This window comes from Myxine glutinosa, chromosome 1, assembly GCF_964187855.1.
Source record: "Myxine glutinosa chromosome 1, kmMyxGlut1.1, whole genome shotgun sequence".
Taxonomy (NCBI): Eukaryota; Metazoa; Chordata; class Myxini; order Myxiniformes; family Myxinidae; genus Myxine; species Myxine glutinosa.
In genome coordinates, this window is record NC_136261.1 from 442936607 (window position 1) to 442957903 (window position 21297).

Below are 21297 nucleotides of genomic sequence, written 5' to 3' on the forward strand. Positions count from 1 at the left end.
GGTTCACCTGAGCGCGCCTCTGGCGCTCCTAAATAAGGGGTGGCTCTCTAGCCCCCACACTGTGCTCTCCAAGCACTCTAACCGGGTGGCTCTCTAGCCCCCGCACTGTGCTCTCTTAGCACTCTAAACCCTACTGTCTGGTGTCCCCTCCCGACTCACCAACTTCCAATACCATGTCACACTCCCAGCCAGTACCACCATACCTTTGCTGCACCTACCCCTAGCAGTCCGCCTGCACAATGGAACAGCAGCCAGAATCCACGTCAAATCCACTAAGTCCCCCTAACCTACACTCACTTGGTTAGGAGATTCCTACCAACAGGGTACATTGTTCGCACTCACTCTCCTCATTCACACAATCACGCCATTCATCCCAAACACCTTCGTCATTCATTCCACAGTGCCACACACCCAGTCCACAACACCATCCAACACCTTCCACTTTTTGCAGGGGTGTTTAACGCCCTGTCTGTCATGTCCCCACTATTTCTCTCACTTTTTTTTTTTTTTAAATAGTCACGCACATCCACTTGTGCCACTCTTGTCTCTTCTGTCAGTCTCTCAATTTGCAATCTCTCTCGATATTATTTTCAGTCAAGAATTCCTTTTTTTTTCTTTTTTTTTTTCAATCTGGCCTGCTTCTGTGGCTCATTGGAAAGGGAGTGAGGGAAGGAATCCCTCATTACCCCTTACATGGCCCGGCCGCCTTTCCGCCACGGCTCATAAGGGTCACGTCTCAATTGGGGTCGTGGTCCACCCCCTCCTTTTCTCCAGGGTTCGCGGAAGTCAGGTAGACCCCACTTGGGGGAGCGGCCTCCCCCTCTTCTCTTTAATTCCCTGAAGACAGGTAAATCCCATTTAGCTAGCCGAACCCCTCGTGTCCTCAGAGGTCCGATGACCAAGGGACACCTGGCGGTGTCGTTGCTGGGCCCCTCTTGTTCGAAAATGGGTCCAGGGAGTATGTGACGCATGCCAATGCCGCCTGCTACGCATCTGCGCTCTACCTCGAAGTTCCTGTGAAGCTGAGGGAGAAATTACAATCCCCTTTCTAAAGCCTGCTCCTGGATGCAGCACCTCTAATTCTGTAAGAACCCCTGCGGAGCTGTCCATCATGGTTTCTGTCCCCTGTGTCAAGTCCTGTCCTGGTGGAATTTCTATTTCCCCTTGCACCTCGAACCTATTTCCTACGTCACCACTCATTCCATGCTCCGCACTCACACACGTTTCGGCCTTGACAGCACACCCCGGTGCTGTAAACTGGACTATGGGCTCACAGCATTCATCCACAGGCATTCCATCCACACATTCAGGTGTCACGCATACGTGCACCCCATCGGACAGAGTCTCTTGATTAACATCAAATCCAATTGCGAACTTAAGCTCATCGTCCGCACCATGTATGCAGATGCCCACGTACCTGCTTCGTTCCAAAGTCACATCGGTCCGGTCGCTCATCATTGGTTCGCCACACTCCTCTGGGGCTGTCAGCTTCACTTGCTGGACCTGCTCAAAATGTGTTTCATGAGTCAACAACCCCGTATACTCCCTCCATGGCTCCATCACCAGGGTTTGCTCCAATTGTTGTTTCATTCGACGAGTGATGCCAATCAAGTCCTGCACCACTAACATTCCTCCCTGTGATGACGTCACACATCCCACATTATTGTGCTGCCCTACTTCCTGGCTCCATTTTCTTTCCCAGTTGAGTCGTTCTTCCTCTCTGAGCCTTTTTAGTTGTTCGTTACCTTTCCGGAGTCTTTCCATCTCTGCGGACTCCAACCTTGCTTTCTCCTTTAATTGGTCAATTTCCGATTCATATTCCTCTTGTTTCTTATGCCACCGTCCCTCTTGTGCTTCATTCTCCAATCTCGTCGTTTCTCTCAATTGATTGATTTCCTTTTCCTGCTTCATTCGTTGTTCTTTCATTACACGTTCATTCATCTCATTCTTTGACCTTGCTTTGGCTTCTGCCTGTTCGATCTGCACAGTGTAGTTCCTTTTTAGTTGATCAATTTCAAATTCATATTCTTTTTGTTTCGTATCCCATCGTCTCTTTTGTTCTTCATTCTCCAATCTCGTCGTTTCTCTCAATTGATTGATTTCCTTCTCCTGCTTCATTCGTTGTTCTTTCATTACCCTTTCATCCATGTCATTCTTTAACCTGGCTTTGGCTTCCATCTGTTCAATCTGCACAGTGTGGTTCCTTAACGTTTCCTTCTCCATCCTCTCTTTTTCCTCACTTATCTCCTCTACTCTTTCGCATGCTTCCTCTCTCCTTTTGTCCATCCTCTTCCCGTATTCCTTGCTACTTTCCATTTGACGTGCCAGTTCATTTCCTCTGTACTCTGATTCCCGAAACTGGCTTGATTTCTCAGACAATTCTTCCTTCAGTTGTTCCAATTCCAAATCGTGTTCCTCTCTTTCCTTTTTCAAGTTCTCCCGATCCCGGGAGTTTCTGCTTTGTTCTTTCTCTATTCTCTTGTTCAGTTTGCTCTTCTCTTGTTCCATGTATTCCTCCCCTCTTTTTATCTTCTGTTCTAGGCTTTCTCTTGTCTGATCACCGGATCTTACCTTTTCCTCCAGTTGTTCCAACTCATGGGTACTCCCCTCTACTTTCCTCTTTTCTCCCTGTAGTACCTGGACTTTTTCCACCAATTGATTCCCTATGCCTTCCAATTCGAGAATCCGTGCTCGTTCCCATCTGGAATCTGTGTTGTCTCGCAATGCGCCGGCCAAGGCCATTTCCGTCCAGTGAATTCGTTCCTGTGCATCGACCAATTGTTGTGACTCCCTTTGCTCCTCATTTTCCTGAACCTCACTTGCCTGCTGTAGTGCCTCATGCAATTTCGTGTGTAACTCCCCAATATAATCCTCCTTACACTCCACCTGCTCCCAGGCATCCTCCAATCGTGCATGAAGCTCGTTAATGTACGCATTGTCGTCCTGCTTATTTTGCCATGACGCATGCTGTGACCACGTGGTTTGGATCGGTGGGTGGGAGCGTTTTCTTCGTGATGTGCGGCTCGTTGCACTCTTAATACCGATTCTCTCCCACCTCGTGTCACGCTGCTGAGCCGCGCAGCCATTTTGCGACTCCATCTTCCTTTATAAATTACGAAGTTTGACACCCAATCCACTCAAAATAAAAATGAAACCAAATTTGGAATTTGCGAGCGACGTGTTTTTTTTTTTTTTCTCTCTTTACGCGCCTCTCACAATCGATGTTTGGGGTGCGAAATGCACCCCAGGTCCAAATCCCACTCCTGACACCAGTGTTGTAAGTGACGGGTCGCGCCTCCCGGCACGGCCGTCCCACGGGTGCAATGCCGGCTGGTTCGACACAGATCTCGGGTTACGCGCCTCTATCGCGATACCAAATTACACCTGTGCCTTGCCAGTTGGGGAGACACCCGTCGCTACAGGTTGGGTTTTGTCAGAGACCGAGCGAAGTCTGCCGCAACCTGTAGCCAGCTTGGTTTTAATTACAAATCGAGCGGATTGCTCTTCAATGCGACACAGATGAATGCAGTGCGGCAACTTCCATACGAATCAACCAGATTTAATGGGGGAACATTAGGGTACACAAAACAAGCAAGGCGTTCACGATAACATTATAATTCAACTATGAGTAATAACCCGCTCTTATCTAGGGAGCTACAATTAAGGGTTTCGCGGGGTGACCCTAACGAGATAAACCTTAGGCCTGGACAACATTCATACAAGACAGGGGGGTACTTGGTGGTGTTGATGGACGAGAGGTGAAGATGTGAAAAGGGCGAATGCAGCTCGTAACAAGCCGATGTCGCCGGATTCGAAGGCCCCGCTTGGGCCTGCAGTCTGCCAAATGGCGGCCCGCCCTCTTATCGGCCACGCATCAAGCGTCGCGAAAGGGCGGCCACCCGCTCTCCTTATCGGCCACGCGATCAGCACGATTGTCGAACTCCCTTCTTCCGAGAGAGAGAGAACTCCGTTATTCTCACTCGCCTTGGTGGTTCTCGTTCTTCCGGTTGCACTCGCTTTCAACCCAACCGTTCAACAAACACATGCACAGCTCACTCCAAGCGCCCCGTCGAACCGCCGCGTGCTTCTCAGCTGCGCGCGCAACGTCACCAAATGGCGCACGCAACGTCACCAAATGGCGCCCGCGATAACCCGCCGACTCCTCCACGTGGCAGCTCAATGCTCTTTTATCGACGTGTTAACATCCACCGTCATCCGTCGATGTTCAACGCCTCGTTCGACCACGCTATCGATGCGCGCTCGCTCCCGTTCACTCGGGCTGCAACTGTGCGAGAAGCAGCTGCGGCATGGTCCGTTCGTTCAACACGCGCTAATGGCGCGTCTTGTTCCCTCTCTCCGCTCGATGTTCAACACCGTGTACAGTAGCGCCATCGATGCCCGGCGCTTTTCCGTTTCTCCCGCTCAACCACGCGCGGAGAGAGCTCTCCGGCAGGAATCCGCTGCGAAGGCCTGTCCACACGCCATCCGCGCATGCGTCTTTTCCCCCTCCTCCTTCGCACGTGCTCAGCGACTCCTGGAAGCCCGCTTCCGGTTTTTGACGGCGCTTGTCGTTTTTGCTAGCCAAATCGCGCTTTCTCACGTCAATCCATTGCCTCGATCATGGCATTGCAAACGAGGCCGGTCTTAATGGAACTTGCACCTTGTTTGATTGTCAAGATGTAATTAAAAGGGAACCGTCTCTTGTACACCACCAATGCACCACACAAAACAACCTGCTACACCTTCCGACACAAAACTACCATCCCAGTACAGACGATCTATGGTAAACATACATCTAAGAGGGGACCTGAACTAATTCTATATTTAATAAACCACTAAGGGCCATTTCCGCAACAATATATATATATATATATATATATATATATATATATATATATATATATATATATATATATATATATATATATATATATTGTTGTGGATATGAGGATTGTGTTTTTTTATTTTATTGTTTTACTGTGAACCCTCCTTCCTCCAGTTGTGTATAAAGGTCAAAGGTCGTTCCGTAGTTATTTCATAAGCACCCACGTAGCCAATAATAGATTTCCTCGTTGTTGACAGTTATTTCCTTATTCTGTGTATTAGGCTAAGGATTTGTCTTCCATTAATTGACACTCCATTGCACCGAATTCAAACAGATAGATCCCAATTCATTCCCAATGCCCCATTCACAAAGCCTCGATTGCCAACTGCATTCGCCGCCATTGCCATGTGCTGTTCAGCCCCATGCCCAAATAAGGGAACAAGCCCGTAGCTCGCCACGAGGGGCGCGCCGTTCGGCGCCATGTCCAAATAAGGAGGCAAGCCCGTGGCATTGCCATATAAGGTCACAGAGCACGGGGGGAGGGCCGTACCGAAACTGAGGAGGGCGTGTCACACCGGCGCTTGAGGATGAGATATGCGTGCGAAGATCGCGAAACGGCAGATGAGTCCTGAAAAAGCACACGACGTCCCCACGGCAGCACGGAGAGTGAACCATTGAGCAAGACTGAGAGAGAGAAACGTGAGGGAGTGCCTGTATTGCGGCAATAGGCCGATACCCTCTAGGCCCTATTGTCGGTCGGTGAGACGCCGCGAGGCTGTGTTTGCCGGGTTTTCGCCTCGACCCCAAAGTGTGGATCGGAGCGCGCGCTTGGAGCCGGACCTCGACGCCTACCATCTGCCTGGACCCTCCTCTGCCGTCCCAAACCATCCATTCCATCCTTGTTGTGTACGTGAGTTTGTTTTGTTTGTCTTGTGCCTGGGTTAAGTAAGACTGTAATAGGTAAGCTAGAGTTTTCACTGTGTCCTTCTGGTCCGTCCCTCTTTCTGCTTTATTTTCTTATCTTTCCTTCTTCCTTGGTTATTTTGGTCCTGTAAATAGTAATAAATAATAGTAGCATTTCAAACCTTTTTGCCTTCATCTTCCTCTTCTTCACATCCGTGTCGCCTTTGTTTTTTCCCCATTGAATATCTGTGGCACGATTTGGCCCACGTTTAAGGAATCGGGTCTTGGTCTTGGTAAACGGTTCGGGCCGCGGCGCCATCCGCTCGGCAAATTAAAATCTTATCCGCGGTCCGTAACAATTGGTGTCTGGGAGTGAGATTCGGACCTGAAGTGCGAATAGCGTGCTCAAAATTACGGGTGGCTCAAAAATTTTGTTTTATTTAAAATCTTGAATTTGAAAATCGTGCCATGGCTGGTCAAGGTGATCGGATGCAGGTGGGGGAACTAGAAGAGGGGTTAGGGGTAACCCAGGACCAGAGGGAGGAAATGGAGGAGAGCAATAGTGAGGTGGTTGAGGAGGTGCCAGGTGCACAAAATGGCACCCTCGCGCACGTGGTTGCAGCGACACCAAATTTAGCGGCGCCCGTGACCGTAGCAGCACCGGTGGATTTAAACCTTTTTCTGGTGCAAATGGAGGCCCTTATGGCCAAGAATAGTGAGCAATTGGGAAACCAAATCGGAGGATTGGAAAACAGAATGGGGGAGCGGCTAGAAGCCAAAATTGCGGGGTTAGACAATAAATTTGCGCAGTTAGACAATAAATTTGTGGGGTTAGACAATAAATTTGCGAGGTTAGACAATAAATTTGAGGGGTTAGACAACGGGATAAAAGAGGTAAAGAATGGGTTAATGGGGCTAGAAGATAGGATGGAAGGCAAATTGCGGGTGATAGGGGAGCAATCCGCCCGGGAAATCAAATGGATGTGGAACCAGATAGAGGAGGTGAAAATCGGGTTAGAAACCAAATTGGATGCTCAGAGGGATGAGTTGGAACAGATGAGGGTGGCATCTACCAAAGAGATGGGAGAAATGGGAGAGGAAATAAGACGAGGTGTAAGTGAGGAGGTCTCGGGGGTACGCGAAGAGGTAAAGCGAGGTGAGAAGCGTATGGAGAAAGAGGTGAGGAATAATACGGCTAGGTTACAGGGGGGCATAGAGGGTCTGACGAGGGGAGTAGAACAGCTGACAGTGGGACAAAAGGAACTGGTGGACCAAGTGGAAAAGAACACTGCAATAATCGGGGGGTTAAAAGCGACACAAAAAGACATCAAGAACGAATTAAGAGCGACAAAGAAGGAATGTCAGATGGTACATGAGGGGTTGACGAAGAGGTTGGACGAGGTGACAGAAGTAATGGAGACAAAGGACTGGGAGGTGAGGACGCACATATAAACGGTTAAGGTGGCGTTGGAGGAAGAGATAGAGGGGGCGCACCGGGAAATGAAGGAGGTAAAGAAAAATTAGAGGAGGTGGAAGAGGGGGTGAGTGAAATTAAGAAGAGACGGAGGGAAACTAAAAAAGAGAAAAGGGGGAGGTGATGGATTATGTACGAGGTCTGTGCTCAAATCATTATGATGTACTTGCTGACCAAATAAAAAGTTTGCAGATGGCAGAGGAGGAACGGAGACGAAGTGCCAAGGTGAGTGGCGATATAATCGGCAATGTATATGGTGTGAGAGGAGATTCAGTCGGCTTGGGGGTTGGTTTGGATCCGGATGTTCGTGAGGGACCAATGGTGAGATGTATGACTGGTCCGGAGTGCATGGAGAAAGGAGGTGTGCAAGGAGGTTTGGCTACGGAGAGTGAGGGGGGTGCTGTTCAGCAAGGGGGTGCGGGTATGGAGTGGGTAGCGGGTTGCGGAAGGGCGACCCAGGCATCGACACCAAGAGGGGTAGTGTTTGGAGGGACGGGGACGCGCGGGAGCCCCCCGGGAATAGCGCACTGTGGGAGCCCGAACGGTTTGGTCCCGCATTGATCCCGCCAGGAGTGACGTGCGGGTTCCGACCTTCGGGCGCCCACAAGGTACCACTCGCGCCGTATGACGGCAAGAGTGATTTGAGGGCGTACCTGGCGCAGTTTGAGTACGTGTGCCGAGGCAATGGTTGGAGTCCGGACGAAGGTGGAGTACACCTGGTAGGGGTGCTGCGCGGTGCGGCGGCGGAGGTGCTGACAGCTTTACCACCGGGTGCTCTCACCCTGTCAGCTCTCCGTGCGGCTTTAATTAACAGATTCGGTATTGAGCAGCAAAGTGAGCTTGTTAAAGCTCAAATTGCGCAGCGAAAACGCAAGCCCCAGGAGACCATCGGGGAACTTGCCCACGATATTCGCCGCGCAGTAGGGATTGCACACGCGGACATGGCAGCGAGTTCCCAGGAAAGCCTGGCACTGGATCACTTTATCCAGGCCCTTCCGGATCTGGAGCTCCGACAACAGCTCGCCATGTGGCGCCCGCAGACCATGAGTCAGGCGGCCGATGCTGCGGCCCGTTGGGAAGCAGCGAGGCCCCTGGCCCGGGGGGGCGAGCGCCACGCAGTGGCAGTGCGTCAGGTAGGGCCAGTGATGGGGGTCGCCCCCCCCCAGGGGGCCTGCCCCCGACGGGGGCCCTGACCTGGAGAGCATGGTCCGGAGGCTGGTGGATCGGCATCTAGCGGGACCTGGACCATGGCAGGCGGCTCCAGTGGTGGCACCCGGTAGTCCCCGACAGAGTACCCCAATTCGGACATACAGGGGGGGCAATTTGGAATACCAGAGGCAAGCACCTTACCAGGTGAGGTGCTATAATTGTGCTCGGATGGGTCACCGTGAGTGGGAGTGTCGAGCTCCGCGCCGGGACATTCCCCATCAGCCGATGCCCTCAACTCCGCCCAGTATCGATCGGCCTGGCCGACCTCAGACACCCCCCCGCCAGGGCCCGGGAAACTTGAACGTGCCGGGCATGCAGGGCGGTGCTCGGCAGTAGGGGATGGAGAGGAGCCCTCGTTGACGTGACAGGTCATCCATTGTGGCCAAATTGGAACAGGTAGCTTAACAATTCGGTGCAAAATTGCCGGCGTGGGGGTAGACGCCGTAGTGGACACAGGAGACAGCGCCACGATCAGCCCCGTGATCCTTAATTCGAGTGCAGACGGCTGGGGTAAAATCCAGCGTCTGGAAAATCATAGTTTGCAGTTGGCTACCGGGGCAACGGGTCCGATCATAGGGCGTGGTTTTGTGACCCTCAAGTTGGGCTCGGTAAAGAGAGAGGTAGAGGTTTGGGTGGCGGAGGTGTGCGACCCATGCTTAATCGGGTTGGATTTGTTGACTGCCAGCGGTTGTAAAATCGATTTGAGCTGGGGGATCCTGCGATGGGGCATGGAAGAGCTACCATTGGAGGGGGTGAGCACGGCTGAGGGGGTGGAGCTGGAGGCTCCTGAGGCCGTGACCATCCCTCCGGGGGCCGAGGCCATAGTGCCGGCCCGATGGTCAACTCGCCCGACATGGCAGGAGTCCTGCGGCCTAGTCGAACCAGTGGCAGCACGATCCATACCTGGTTTAATCATGGGCCGCACCCTTGTAAAAACGGACGGGCCGGTGGTGGCCGTCCGAGTAATTAACATTAGCACAGAACCACGCACTAAAGTGAGGGGCACGAAGGTAGCTGGCTGCACCCCAGATAGCGAAGTCGCGTCAGTGAGGGGCGAGAACGTCCAGCCGAGCCGGCCCCAGGGGGAGCCTTCAATAAATACAAGAATTGGCCCGATCCCATTTGCGAGATGGTAAATCATAGTAGCGTAGAGTTGGGAGGTACCCAGAGGGAGGTCTTACACAAACTGGTTGGGTCCCTTTTGGACCTCTTCTCCTTGTCCACCGAGGATATTGGACATACGGGCCTGGTGAAACATCAGATCCACACCGGTGAGGCCCGGCCTATTCGTCAGGCTGCCCGACGGCTCCCTTGGAGCAAGAGGGCGGAAGCTGACGTGCAGGTTGAAAAAATGCTCGACGCAGGCGTGATCGAGCCCTCGGGAAGTCCTTGGATGTCACCTGTTGTGCTGGTCAAAAAGAAGGATGGGACCACGCGGTTCTGCATGGACTATCACCAGCTAAACAACGTGACACTCAAGGACTCATATCCCCTGCCAAGAATTGATGACACCCTCGATGCCGTTGCGGGCTCAAATTGGTTCACAACTTTGGACCTCAAGAGTGGGTATTGGCAGGTGGAGATGGATCGGGCAGGGAAGGAGAAAACGGCATTTTCCACAGGTAAGGGGCTGTATCAGTTCACTGTGATGCCGTTTGGTTTGTGTAACGCCCCCGCCACCTTTGAGCGATTAATGGAACATGTACTAGGCGGCATGCCATGGCAATCATGCCTGGTATACCTGGATGACGTCCTAGTACATGCCAAGACCTTCCCCCAGGCGTTAGCTAATTTGGACCAGGTGTTCGGGTGCCTCAGACAGGCAGGGTTAAAGCTGAACCCGAGCAAGTGCACCTTGTTTGCAAGAGAGGTGGCCTATCTAGGTCACGTGATCGGCCGCGAGGGGGTAAAAACGGACCCAGACAAAATTACAGCGGTAGAGGAGTGGCATGCACGACGTACCATCAAGGAGGTGCGGGGATTTTTGGGACTCTGCTCCTACTACCGGCGTTTTGTGGCGAAATTTGCGGAGTTGGCCCGTCCCCTCCACCGGCTTACGGAGAAGGGGACGCGATTTAATTGGACAAGGGAGTGCCACGAGGCCTTCCAAAAATTGAAGGGGTGTTTCACATCCGCACCCCTTCTAGCTTACCCCACTAGTGACGGGACATTTACCCTGGACACGGATGCGAGCCAGGAAGGATTGGGCGCAGTTTTGTCTCAGACACAGGACGGCGTGGAGAGAGTGATTGGTTATTATAGTCGGGCCTTAAGTAGGCTCGAACGAAATTATTGTGTCACTCGCAAAGAGTTATTGGCTATGCTGGCTGCCATGAACCATTTCCACCCGTACCTGTACGGGCGGAAATTTTCGGTTCGAACTGACCATTCCTCCTTGCAATGGCCCCTTCGGTTCAAGGAACCGGAGGGCCAAATTGCAAGGTGGTTGGAAAAGTTGCAGCAGTACGATTTTAATGTGACCCATAGGGCCGGGAAGGCCCATGGTAATGCAAACGCACTCTCTCGGCGTCCTTGTCTGGGGGAAAACTGCAAATTTTGTGTGAGACACGAGGAGAGGGAGCAATTGGGCGATTCTGCCCTGATTCTCGTCGTCCGGGCAACCCGGGTGAGAGGGCCAATTTTGCCACTAACCGCAGATGAAGAATTTGGAACTTTGGCGTGGAGCACGGCCCAGCAGGAGGATCCCGTTTTGGGGCCGGTGTTCAAATGGGTCAGATTGGGGCAAAGACCAAAGGGGGAAGAGGTCACCCCCCCCTCGGGGTGCAAACCAAGGCGTATTGGGCTCAGTGGCAGACCCTGGAGTTGAAAGGCAACATCTTGTATCGCAAGTGGGTGGAGGTTCCCTCTGATAGAACTTCCTGGCTGGTGATAGTCCCTGACAAATTTAAGACCGTCATATTACAACAGGTGCATGGTACTCGCTCCGGCGGCCATTTGGGCAGGACAAAGACAACATTACGGGTCCGCCGGAGGTTTTATTGGGTGAATACGGGGCGCGACATGCAGGACTGGTGTCGGAGATGCGACGCCTGTTCTGCCAAAAAGGGACCAGCATGGAGGATGAGGGCCCCCCTTCAATTACACCAGGTGGGGGCCCCCCTTGAGCGGGTGGGTATGGATATTCTAGGACCGCTGCCCTGCACCCGCCAAGGTAATAAGTATATCCTCGTTGTAATGGACTATTTTACCAAGTGGCCGGAGGCCTACGCCCTCCCCAACCAAGAAGCCGGGGTTGTAGCGCAGGCCTTCGTGGAAGGATTTGTATGTCGGCACGGGATTCCACAGGAGCTGCACATCGACCAGGGTCGAAATTTTGAAAGCCAATTACTAAAAAATGTGTGCAGACTCCTGTCAATTCGGAAAACCAGGACCACGCCCTTGCGGCCACAATCTGACGGGATGGTGGAACGGTTCAACAGAACATTGGTACAACAGCTGGCATTGTTCACCACCACCCGTCAGGATGACTGGGACGAACATCTCCCGTACCTGTTAATGGCCTACCGAACTAGCCAGCACGGGGCCACCGCATGCAGTCCAGCGTTGCTTATGTATGGGCGGGAGTTGCGGGCTCCCGCCGACTTGCTATGCGGTCCCGTGCCAGACACCACTGATATCCCGCTGAGGGAGGGTTACGCACGTCACCTGGAGGAAGGCATGGAGAGGGTCCATGCCTTCGCCCGCCGCCAGCTCCATCTGGCGGGGGCCAAGATGAAGCGCAGGTACGACGACCGGAGCCAGGGGAGTCAGTACGCTCTGGGGATGAAGATTTGGTTCTTTAATCCCCAGAGGCGGAAGGGTAGGTGCCCAAAACTCACCTCCCCCTGGAGAGGGCTGGGAGTCGTCCTGTCGCACGTCTGTGGCGTGGTCGTTAAGATCAAAATGGGGCCACGGGCCCTCCCTCGGATCGTCCATGCCGACCGGATAAGACTATGCCGGCGAGCAGGCGCCCTCATGGATCGCCTCGGCTCTAGATGCCGAGGCAGGCCCCAGTACCTCTTGCGACGGGGGCTCGTAGCGTCAGAGGACTGGGGGGGGGGGTGATAGTGGGAGATGCCCGATGTAGAGGAGTGGCAACACTGCCATCCCTCACAGCGGGGGCAAAGGAGCACTAGTCTTATGGGGTTTGGCAGTGAAAACTAGCCCGGGAGGGTTAGGATATCGTGTGTAGGGACCTAGAGATTGACAATAGGTAACGGTAAGGTTTAGGTAGTGACAATGATACCTGTAGTGGGGACGCAGGTAGATTAGTTGGATTATAATGATGAGGGAGCACAATAGTTTAGAAGGGCGACCGGGAAGCGCAAGTTCCAGAGGGGAGTAGTTAGATGAGATGATGCCGTGTGTGTGAGGATCGGAAGTGTATTGAGCAGGGTATGAGTAAATGATTGTGATTGTGAGTTGTATTGAGATTGCACAGGTGTGCAACTGAACAGGTGTATGCAGCAGTGTATGAGGGAGTGATGGTGATGTGTGCTGTGTTGAGCAAATGGTCCAGGAAGAGGAGGAGGGTGCAGGTGGCACCAGGGTTGATTGCACAGGTGTGCAACTGCAGGTGAATGGAGAACTGGTGTATGGAATAAATGGTCTGGAGTATATGGAGTATTGGAATGGATGGTTGTGGAGTGAGTATGGTGGAAACTGTGGAGTGGAGTGGATGGTGCGAAGGTGTGGATGGGGGAAAGGAGGATGGACCCCATCACGAATACCCGGGGAGGGTAGTGTAAGTGTTAAAGAGGGTACAGGTAAATTGTGGCTGGATATTGGCATCTGTGGTGCATGTGGAAGAATGGTACTTGGATGGTTGCATTAGTGTTGTGGAAATGGCTGGGCGTGTAGCCTGTTAGTATGTGTAGTTGATTGGGCACTCCAGCACTGCGAGGATGTCGGCCAGGTGAGGCCGCAGGTGGGCTCTGGGAGCCAGTAGAGTTGTGGATGGGGCCCGAGGATCCGGAGGACGGACCCGGGTAGCCCAGTGCCAGAGGGCACCGAGGGGTGACAGAGCCAGGAGGGGCCTTCCCCAGTTAGATAGGTTAGGGTGAGGAGCTAGGTAAGCTCGGGTGGCAACTACAGTGGTGGAGGTGTGCAGGTGGGTAGACCTGCTGGGAGAGCTACACGACTCAGCCTGGAAATTTTGCAAGGGCACCGGGAGATGAATCGGGGGAGTGAGACCCCAAATTGATGAAGCACCGCAGTTTGGTCAATGGGAATTTGGTTCTTAAAACCGCATAGAGTAAGATGGCCAATGGTTTGGCAGGGAAAGACCCCGGGTAGTGTAAAGTGTGTTAATGTCATTTAGAGGATAGTTAGGATTAAGAATCTCCTCGCACCATCTGCATCCACTCACCTGAGGTGACGGTACTCCACACCATGCCATGGTTTGTTGGTTTTTATTATTATTATTGTGCAGGTGTTTGGAATGTGAGACGCATCATGACGTGGGTGTGACATTGTGCTGATGTTCCATCTCTTCCTCCTTATGAGGATTGATGATGAATTGGGTGATGGCAAATTTTGGTTAGAGGGATTGTGGTGACGAATTTGGTATAGGAGAGATATGGGGAGACGTGACAGCAGTGACGAATTTGTAAATGTGTAGATTGTTGTAAATATGGGGCAAGGGCAAGGGTAGAGTAGGTGACAGGGGGGGTGACGTACGGTAGGGACGAGCTTTTCTCCGCTCCGTCTCCATACGCACCTCGCCTTGCATTGCCTTTATTGATGTGTACCCTTGTGACCTTACCCCTCGCTCATCTGTCTTTTTCCCCCCTTTGTCTCCCACATGAGGACTGTGCGCCACTGGGTGCCGAGGGGAGCATGCGTGAGTCCGCCATTGTGCGCCCGAAACTCTCGCAACCACAGCTCTCTGCATCGATGCACCACCTTATGGACCACATGTCTGTGGCTGAGCACCACTTGTGGACCCCATGGGTTGGGGCATGGCCCCTCTGCTGGAACCGGCCATGAAGGCCCGAGATCTTGCTGGCGGACCTTGGTCACAGGGCACCTATGCCCCACAGGTGAACCACACATAGTCGGCCCTGTGGGCCATAAATAAATAAAAATGGACACGTCTGTGCAAGTTTCATTTTATGTCCAAATAGGCCGCCAACAAAAAAGATGACAACACCTGGAAGAGAGCAATAGCCAGCAGAGGGGGCCGAAGAGCAAGACCAGCATCAGGGTTTGTTGTTATTATTTTTTATTGAACAGTGATGACTGTGCACCGATTGGTGCTTGAGGGTGTATTGGTGCGTTGTGGGTGCTTTCATGGTGCATCGATGCAGGGCAGACTGTCTCCCCCCCCCAAAAGAACGATCATAGGTCCTGGGTTGCGTTTTGTAAATAAAGTAGCGTCGTTGTAAATAATGCGCCCCCACCGTAAGTGTTATAGTTTGAAGACCATTCCGCAATTCGGTTAGCTGTGGGCGTGAATCTGTTAGGCAGGGTGCAATGGAGCAGCGGGACATATTTATTTATGTTTTAAAACTGTCACACTCAGGATCAGGTTAAATGTAGAGGGAACTACACCTACGTGCCACACTAAAAGTAAAGGTAAGAGGCCCGGGACGTGCCTAAGAGGAGGAGGGTGCAGTGTTGTGGATATGAGGATTGTGTTTTTTTATTTTATTGTTTTACTGTGAACCCTCCTTCCTCCAGTTGTGTATAAAGGTCAAAGGTCGTTCCGTAGTTATTTCATAAGCACCCACGTAGCCAATAATAGATTTCCTCCTTGTTGACAGTTATTTCCTTATTCTGTGTATTAGGCTAAGGATTTGTCTTCCATTAATTGACACTCCATTGCACCGAATTCAAATAGATAGATCCCAATTCATTCCCAAAGCCCCATTCACAAAGCCTCGATTGCCAACTGCATTCGCCGCCATTGCCATGTGCTCCGTGCTCTGTGTGAACAGGAGGGGCGGGGTCGCCGGGAAGAGGCAAGCCCAGGGCGCGCCACGAGGGGCGGGGCTGTTCAGCCCCATGCCCAAATAAGGGAACAAGCCCGTAGCTCGCCACGAGGGGCGCGCCGTTCGGCGCCATGTCCAAATAAGGAGGCAAGTCCGTGGAATTGCCATATAAGGTCACAGAGCACGGGGGGAGGGCGGTACCGAAACTGAGGAGGGCATGTCACACCGGTGCTTGAGGATGAGATATGCGTGCGAAGATCGCAAAATGGCAGATGAGTCCTGAAAAAGCACACGACGTCCCCACGGCAGCACGGAGAGCGAACCATTGAGCAAGACTGAGAGAGAGAAACGTGAGGGAGTGCCTGTATTGCGGCAATAGGCTGATACCCTCTAGGCTCTATTGCCGGTTGGTGAGACGCGAGGCTGTGTTTGCCAGGTTTTCGCCTCGACCCCAAAGCGTGGATCGGAGCGCGTGCTTGGAGCCGGACCTCAACGCCTACCATCTGCCTGGACCCTCCTCTGCCGTCCCAAATCATCCATTCCATCCTTCTTGTGTACGTGAGTTTGTTTTGTTTGTCTTGTCCCTGGGTTAAGTAAGACTGTAATAGGTAAGCTAGAGTTTTCACTGTGTCCTTCTGGTCCATCCCTCTTTCTGCTTTATTTTCTTATCTTTCCTTCTTCCTTGGTTATTTTGGTCCTGTAAATAGTAATAAATAATAGTAGCATTTCAAACCTTTTTGCCTTCGTCTTCCTCTTCTTCACATCCGTGTCGCCTTTGTCTTTTCCCCATTGAATATCTGTGGCACGATTTGGCCCACGTTTAAGGAATCGGGTCTTAGTCTTGGTAAACGGTTCGGGCCACGGCGCCATCCGCTCGGCAAATTAACATCTTATCCGTGGTCCGTAACAATATATATATATATATATATATATATATATATATATATATATATATATATATATATGTAGCGACCCATGGGTCCCCCAAGCGAGACCTGGATCAGAATCTCCTTGCTCCAGCAGGTGACGTCACCGGCGGGGAACCACGGCGCCAGAGTGGCTGGTCACGTGACCACCAAAGCGTGCCGCGCTTGCGGGTATAATCAGCTACACCTGTTGATCACGTGACCACCGAAGCACGCCTCGCCTAAGAGGCGTGGCTTTCGGTTTCTGGTTGTGCTTTATAAGGCAGCCCGATAAACGGGCTTAAGAGAGTTTCAGTGTTCCCGAGTTGGTTTTGAGAATAAATATCTTCTCGGACGAGTGTGTGTCCTGCCCGTCATTTTGTCCGTCTCATGCTGGAGCCCGGGCTCCTTCATATATATATGTATATGAAGACTGTGTGTGTGTGTATAATGTATATGTGTATATACATAGATACACATATACACACACACACACACACTAGCTTGGATCGGCTCGCCGCCTCACCAAGCGTCGTTACTGAGGGAACGGGCTTATTTTAGCAGAAGATAATGACTGCACCTGAGTTGCTGTGTTGTCATGATTTACGCAAATCATAATACAAACAATTATTTTGCACAAATGTATTTGTTGTGTTTGTGATATTACATTTTTATAGGCAATTTAGGTTGAAGATTTTGGTTGAATGTTTTTGTTTCAAGAAAGAACCCCTCAGCACATCCCTAGGGGAGGGGTCGGTGCAGACTGGAAGTTTGGGACGATTACACCTCACCACCACGCAATTCAAAACACCTCACCACCAAGTAATTCATAACACCTCACCACCAAGTAATTCAAAACACCTCACCACCAAGTACTTCAAAACACCTCACCACCAAGTAATTCAATACACCTCACCACCAAGTAATTCAAAACACCTCACCACCAAGTAATTCAAATCACCTCACCACCAAGTAATTTAAAACACCTCACCACCAAGTAATTCAAAACACCTCACCAGTAAGTAATTCAAAACACCTCACCACCAAGTAATTCAAAACACCTCACAGCCATAAAACACGTAATAAAAACACCTCACCACCAAGTAATTTAAAACACCTCACCACCAACTTATTTAAAACACCTCACAGCCATAAAACACGTAATAAAAACACCTCACCACCAAGTAATTTAAAACACCTCACCACCAACTAATTTAAAACACCTCACCACCAAGTAATTCAAAACACCTCACCACCAAGTAATTGAAAACACCTCCCCACAAAGTAATTCAAAACACCTCACAACCAAGTAATTCAAAACACCTCACCACCAAGTAATTTAAAACACCTCACCACCAAGTAATTGAAAACACCTCCCCACAAAGTAATTCAAAACACCTCACAACCAAGTAATTCAAAACACCTCACCACCAAGTAATTCAAAACACCTCACCACCAAGTAATTGAAAACACCTCCCCACAAAGTAATTCAAAACACCTCACAACCAAGTAATTCAAAACACCTCACCACCAAGTAATTGAAAACACCTCCCCACAAAGTAATTCAAAACACCTCACAACCAAGTAATTCAAAACACCTCACCACCAAGTAATTTAAAACACCTCACCACCAAGGAATTGAAAACACCTCCCCACAAAGTAATTCAAAACACCTCACCACAAAGTAATTCAAAACACCTCACCACCAAGTAATTGAAAACACCTCCCCACAAAGTAATTCAAAACACCTCACAACCAAGTAATTCAAAACACCTCACCACCAAGTAATTTAAAACACCTCACCACCACGAAATTGAAAACACCTCACCACCACGAAATTGAAAACACCTCACAGCCATAAAACATGTAATAAAAACACCTCACCACCACGAAATTAAAGACACCTCACCACCACGAAATTGAAAACACCTCACAGCCATAAAACACGTAATAAAGCACCTCACAGCCATAAACACGTTATAAAAACACCTCACAGCCATAAAACACGTAATAAAACACCTCACAGCCATAAACACGTTATAAAAACACCTCACAGCCATAAAACAGTTAATAAAAACACCTTACAGCCACGAAATTAAAACACCTCACCACCATATAATAAAAAACACGTCACCACCACGTAATTATAAATACCTCACCACCACGTAATTCAAAACACCTCACCACCATGTGATTTAAAAACACCTCACCACCATGTGATTTAAAAACACCCCACCACCACGTCATTTAAAAACACCTCACCACCACGTAATTCAAAACACCTCACCACCATGTGATTTAAAAACACCTCACCACCACGTCATTTAAAAACACCTCACCACCACGTAATTTAAAAACACGTCACCACCACGTCATTTAAAAACACCTCACCACCACGTAATTTAAAAACACCGCACCACCACATAATTCAAAATACCTCACCACCTCGTGATTCAAAACCACCACAACGTTATTAAAAACACTTCACAACCACGGAAACAAAAGTTTGAGGGAGTCGTTAAGTGACAACACAGACACTGCCCAGATGTGTAGATATATAGATAAATGACTCTAGCCGAGTTGCCATTTTGTCATGGTTTAAACCAATCATAATTCGAACAATTATTTTGCACAAATGTATTTGTAATATACGTGATATCACATTTTATAAACAATTGAAGTTGAAAAAAAAAATTCCCCAAAAAATTCAAAAAAAAAAAAAAAAGAATTTGGAAAAATTTTCAATAAAATACCCTTAAGACATACCGACGGGAGAGATATATGCATACCAGAAGTTTGGTACGATTTCACAAAAGTTTGAGAAAGTAGTTCAGTGACAAGACAACACAGGACAGATGCTGCACAGATATATATATATATATATATATATATATATATATATATATATATATATATATATATATATATATATATATATATATATATATATTTGTGCAGTGTCTGTGTTGTCATGTCTTGTCTTGTATTGTGTCACTGTTTTTAATTACATGGTAGTGAGGTGTTTGTAATTTGGTGGTGGGGATGTGTAATCGTCCCAAACTTCCAGTCTGCACCTACCCCTCCTGTATGTATGTGCTGAGGGGTTCTTTCTTGAATTATATATATATTTTCAACCTAAATCTTCAACCTAAATTGCTTATAAAAATGTAATATCACAAACACTACAAATACATTTGTGCAAAATAATTGTTTGTATTATGATTGCTGTAAATCATGACAACACAACAACTCGGGTACAGTCATTATCCTCATCTACAATAAGCCCGTTCCTCAGTAACGACGCGTGAGTCCGGAGGGAAGGGAAGGGGTGAGAGTCCAGAAGGAGGGGAAGGTGTGAGAGTCCGGAGGGAGGAGTGGGATTGACAGACACAGGGGAATGGGATGGATGAAGGAGGGTTGGGATGGGAGGAGGTGGGAGGAAGGAGGGGAAACGGTGTGGTGAGAGTCAGGAGAGGAGGGGTGAGAGGAGGGAGGAGAAAGAGTGGGAGTTTGGAGGGAGAGGAAGGAGTGGGAGTTTGGAGGGAGGGGAAGGAGTGGGAGTTTGGAGGGAGGGGTATGGTGTGGGAGGAGGGAGGGAGGAGGGAGGGAGGGTGGGTGTTTGGAGGGATGGGGAGGGGTGGGAATGGGAGGAGGGAGGAGGAGGTTGGGAATGGGGAGGGGAAGGAATGTGAGGAGGGAGGGGAAGGAATGGAAGGAGGGAGGGGAAGGAGTGCGAGGAGGGAGGAAAAGGAATGGGAGGAGGGAGGGGAAGGAATGGGAGGAGGGAGGGGAAGGAATGGGAGGAGGGAGGGGAAGGAGTGGGAGGAGGGAGGGAAAAGAGTGAAAAGAGGGAGGAAAGGGGTGATGTGGGAGGAGACAGAGGAAGGGCTGGAAAGAGGGACCCGGCATTGCGGTACCATTGCTAGTAATAAATCTTATAGCATGCAATTATCTTTATTGCCATTTAATTATCAAAAATTATCTCACTCCTCTTTACGCATGCGCAATTAGGATGAATTCAGAGGTAAAGTGCTGTAAAACTACAGGTTTGTTTTCCGATTCATGTTCAAAATATAACATTCATGAGTGTTCAAAATATAACTTTCATTAGTGTTCAAATATAACATTCATTAGTGTTCAAAATATAACATTCATTAGTGTTCAAAATATAACATTCATGAGTGTTCAAAATATAACATTCAATTGAATTTAAGTTGTTCCTCGATCATAAACTGACATTTGTAGACAGAAAGACAGACAGACATAAGTGAACCAATTGATTAACCCCGTTTTGCTTCGCATGTGCACGTATCAAACATATCAAGCATAGGTACACAAAAACATCGGGACCAAACATAAGTGTGAACCATATGTAACCATCACATTTATTTAATATTTATCCTCCTCTGTTAGTCTCAAGAAATGTTTCTCAATACTTTACTTGCAATAAAATCATAATAATCTATTATTCCACAACCCAATGACCGAATCATCGTTACCTCTCCTGAAGAAGCCGTATTCAAACTGCACGATGATGAGATCCTTCACAGAAGCAATACAGGTGTGTCAGTTTCATGACGTCAAACAATAATGTGAAACTCCCACAGCAGGTTCGAGCTTATTGTTACTTGTGTTGAGACTTCTCGCGACAAACTTGCAATGTCTTGTTTCTCAAAGATCCACACCTCTTTTGAAACCTTTTTCACATTATATTGTAGCAATGAAGTAAAAATTATTAACATTACATAAATATTACATAAAGCTTCTTTTTTATGAATCCAACCTTCAGTTCACACTAAACAGTCATCTACACAATAGGACTTCAAGCTTGTTCTTGTTAAAGTTTGCGAAGTGCCCTTCGGGGTCCATGTGCCAACATAGAAGTAACCAATGTGAAAGTCCAGGTGTGAATATTGAGGTGGAACAAAGAGGAGTAAGGTGGATAAAGAAGAGATGAACACAGTACCTGTGGTATGATAGTGATATTTCCAGTTTGGGTGGAAACAAAACGATCATGCACTTTTGGTGGTTTGTTTGCAATGTTTGCAA

General features: G+C 49.4%; 2 protein-coding genes across 18 annotated transcripts in view; both read right to left on the minus strand.

Moving 5' to 3' along the window:
- LOC137418230 (E3 ubiquitin/ISG15 ligase TRIM25-like) overlaps window positions 1-21297 on the minus strand; it is a 1962167-nt gene that overhangs the window by 1575340 nt on the left and 365530 nt on the right. For 14 of the 17 annotated variants that reach the window (XR_013621986.1, XR_013621985.1, XM_078770768.1 and 11 more), the window contains exon 1: window positions 20748-20869. The exons of 1 other annotated variant lie outside the window; for it this stretch is intronic. The gene's annotated coding sequence lies outside the window, so the exon portion shown is untranslated. Of the gene's footprint in view, window positions 1-20747; window positions 20871-21297 lie in introns of those variants that run through there. 2 more of the 17 variants (XM_078770756.1, XM_078770758.1) reach the window with 2 other exon arrangements.
- LOC144889657 (uncharacterized) lies at window positions 328-2565 on the minus strand. Its single transcript, XM_078770704.1, has one exon. It carries the CDS (start codon window positions 2506-2508, stop codon window positions 859-861), a length of 1650 nt encoding a protein of 549 aa, XP_078626830.1. The 5' UTR covers window positions 2509-2565; the 3' UTR covers window positions 328-858.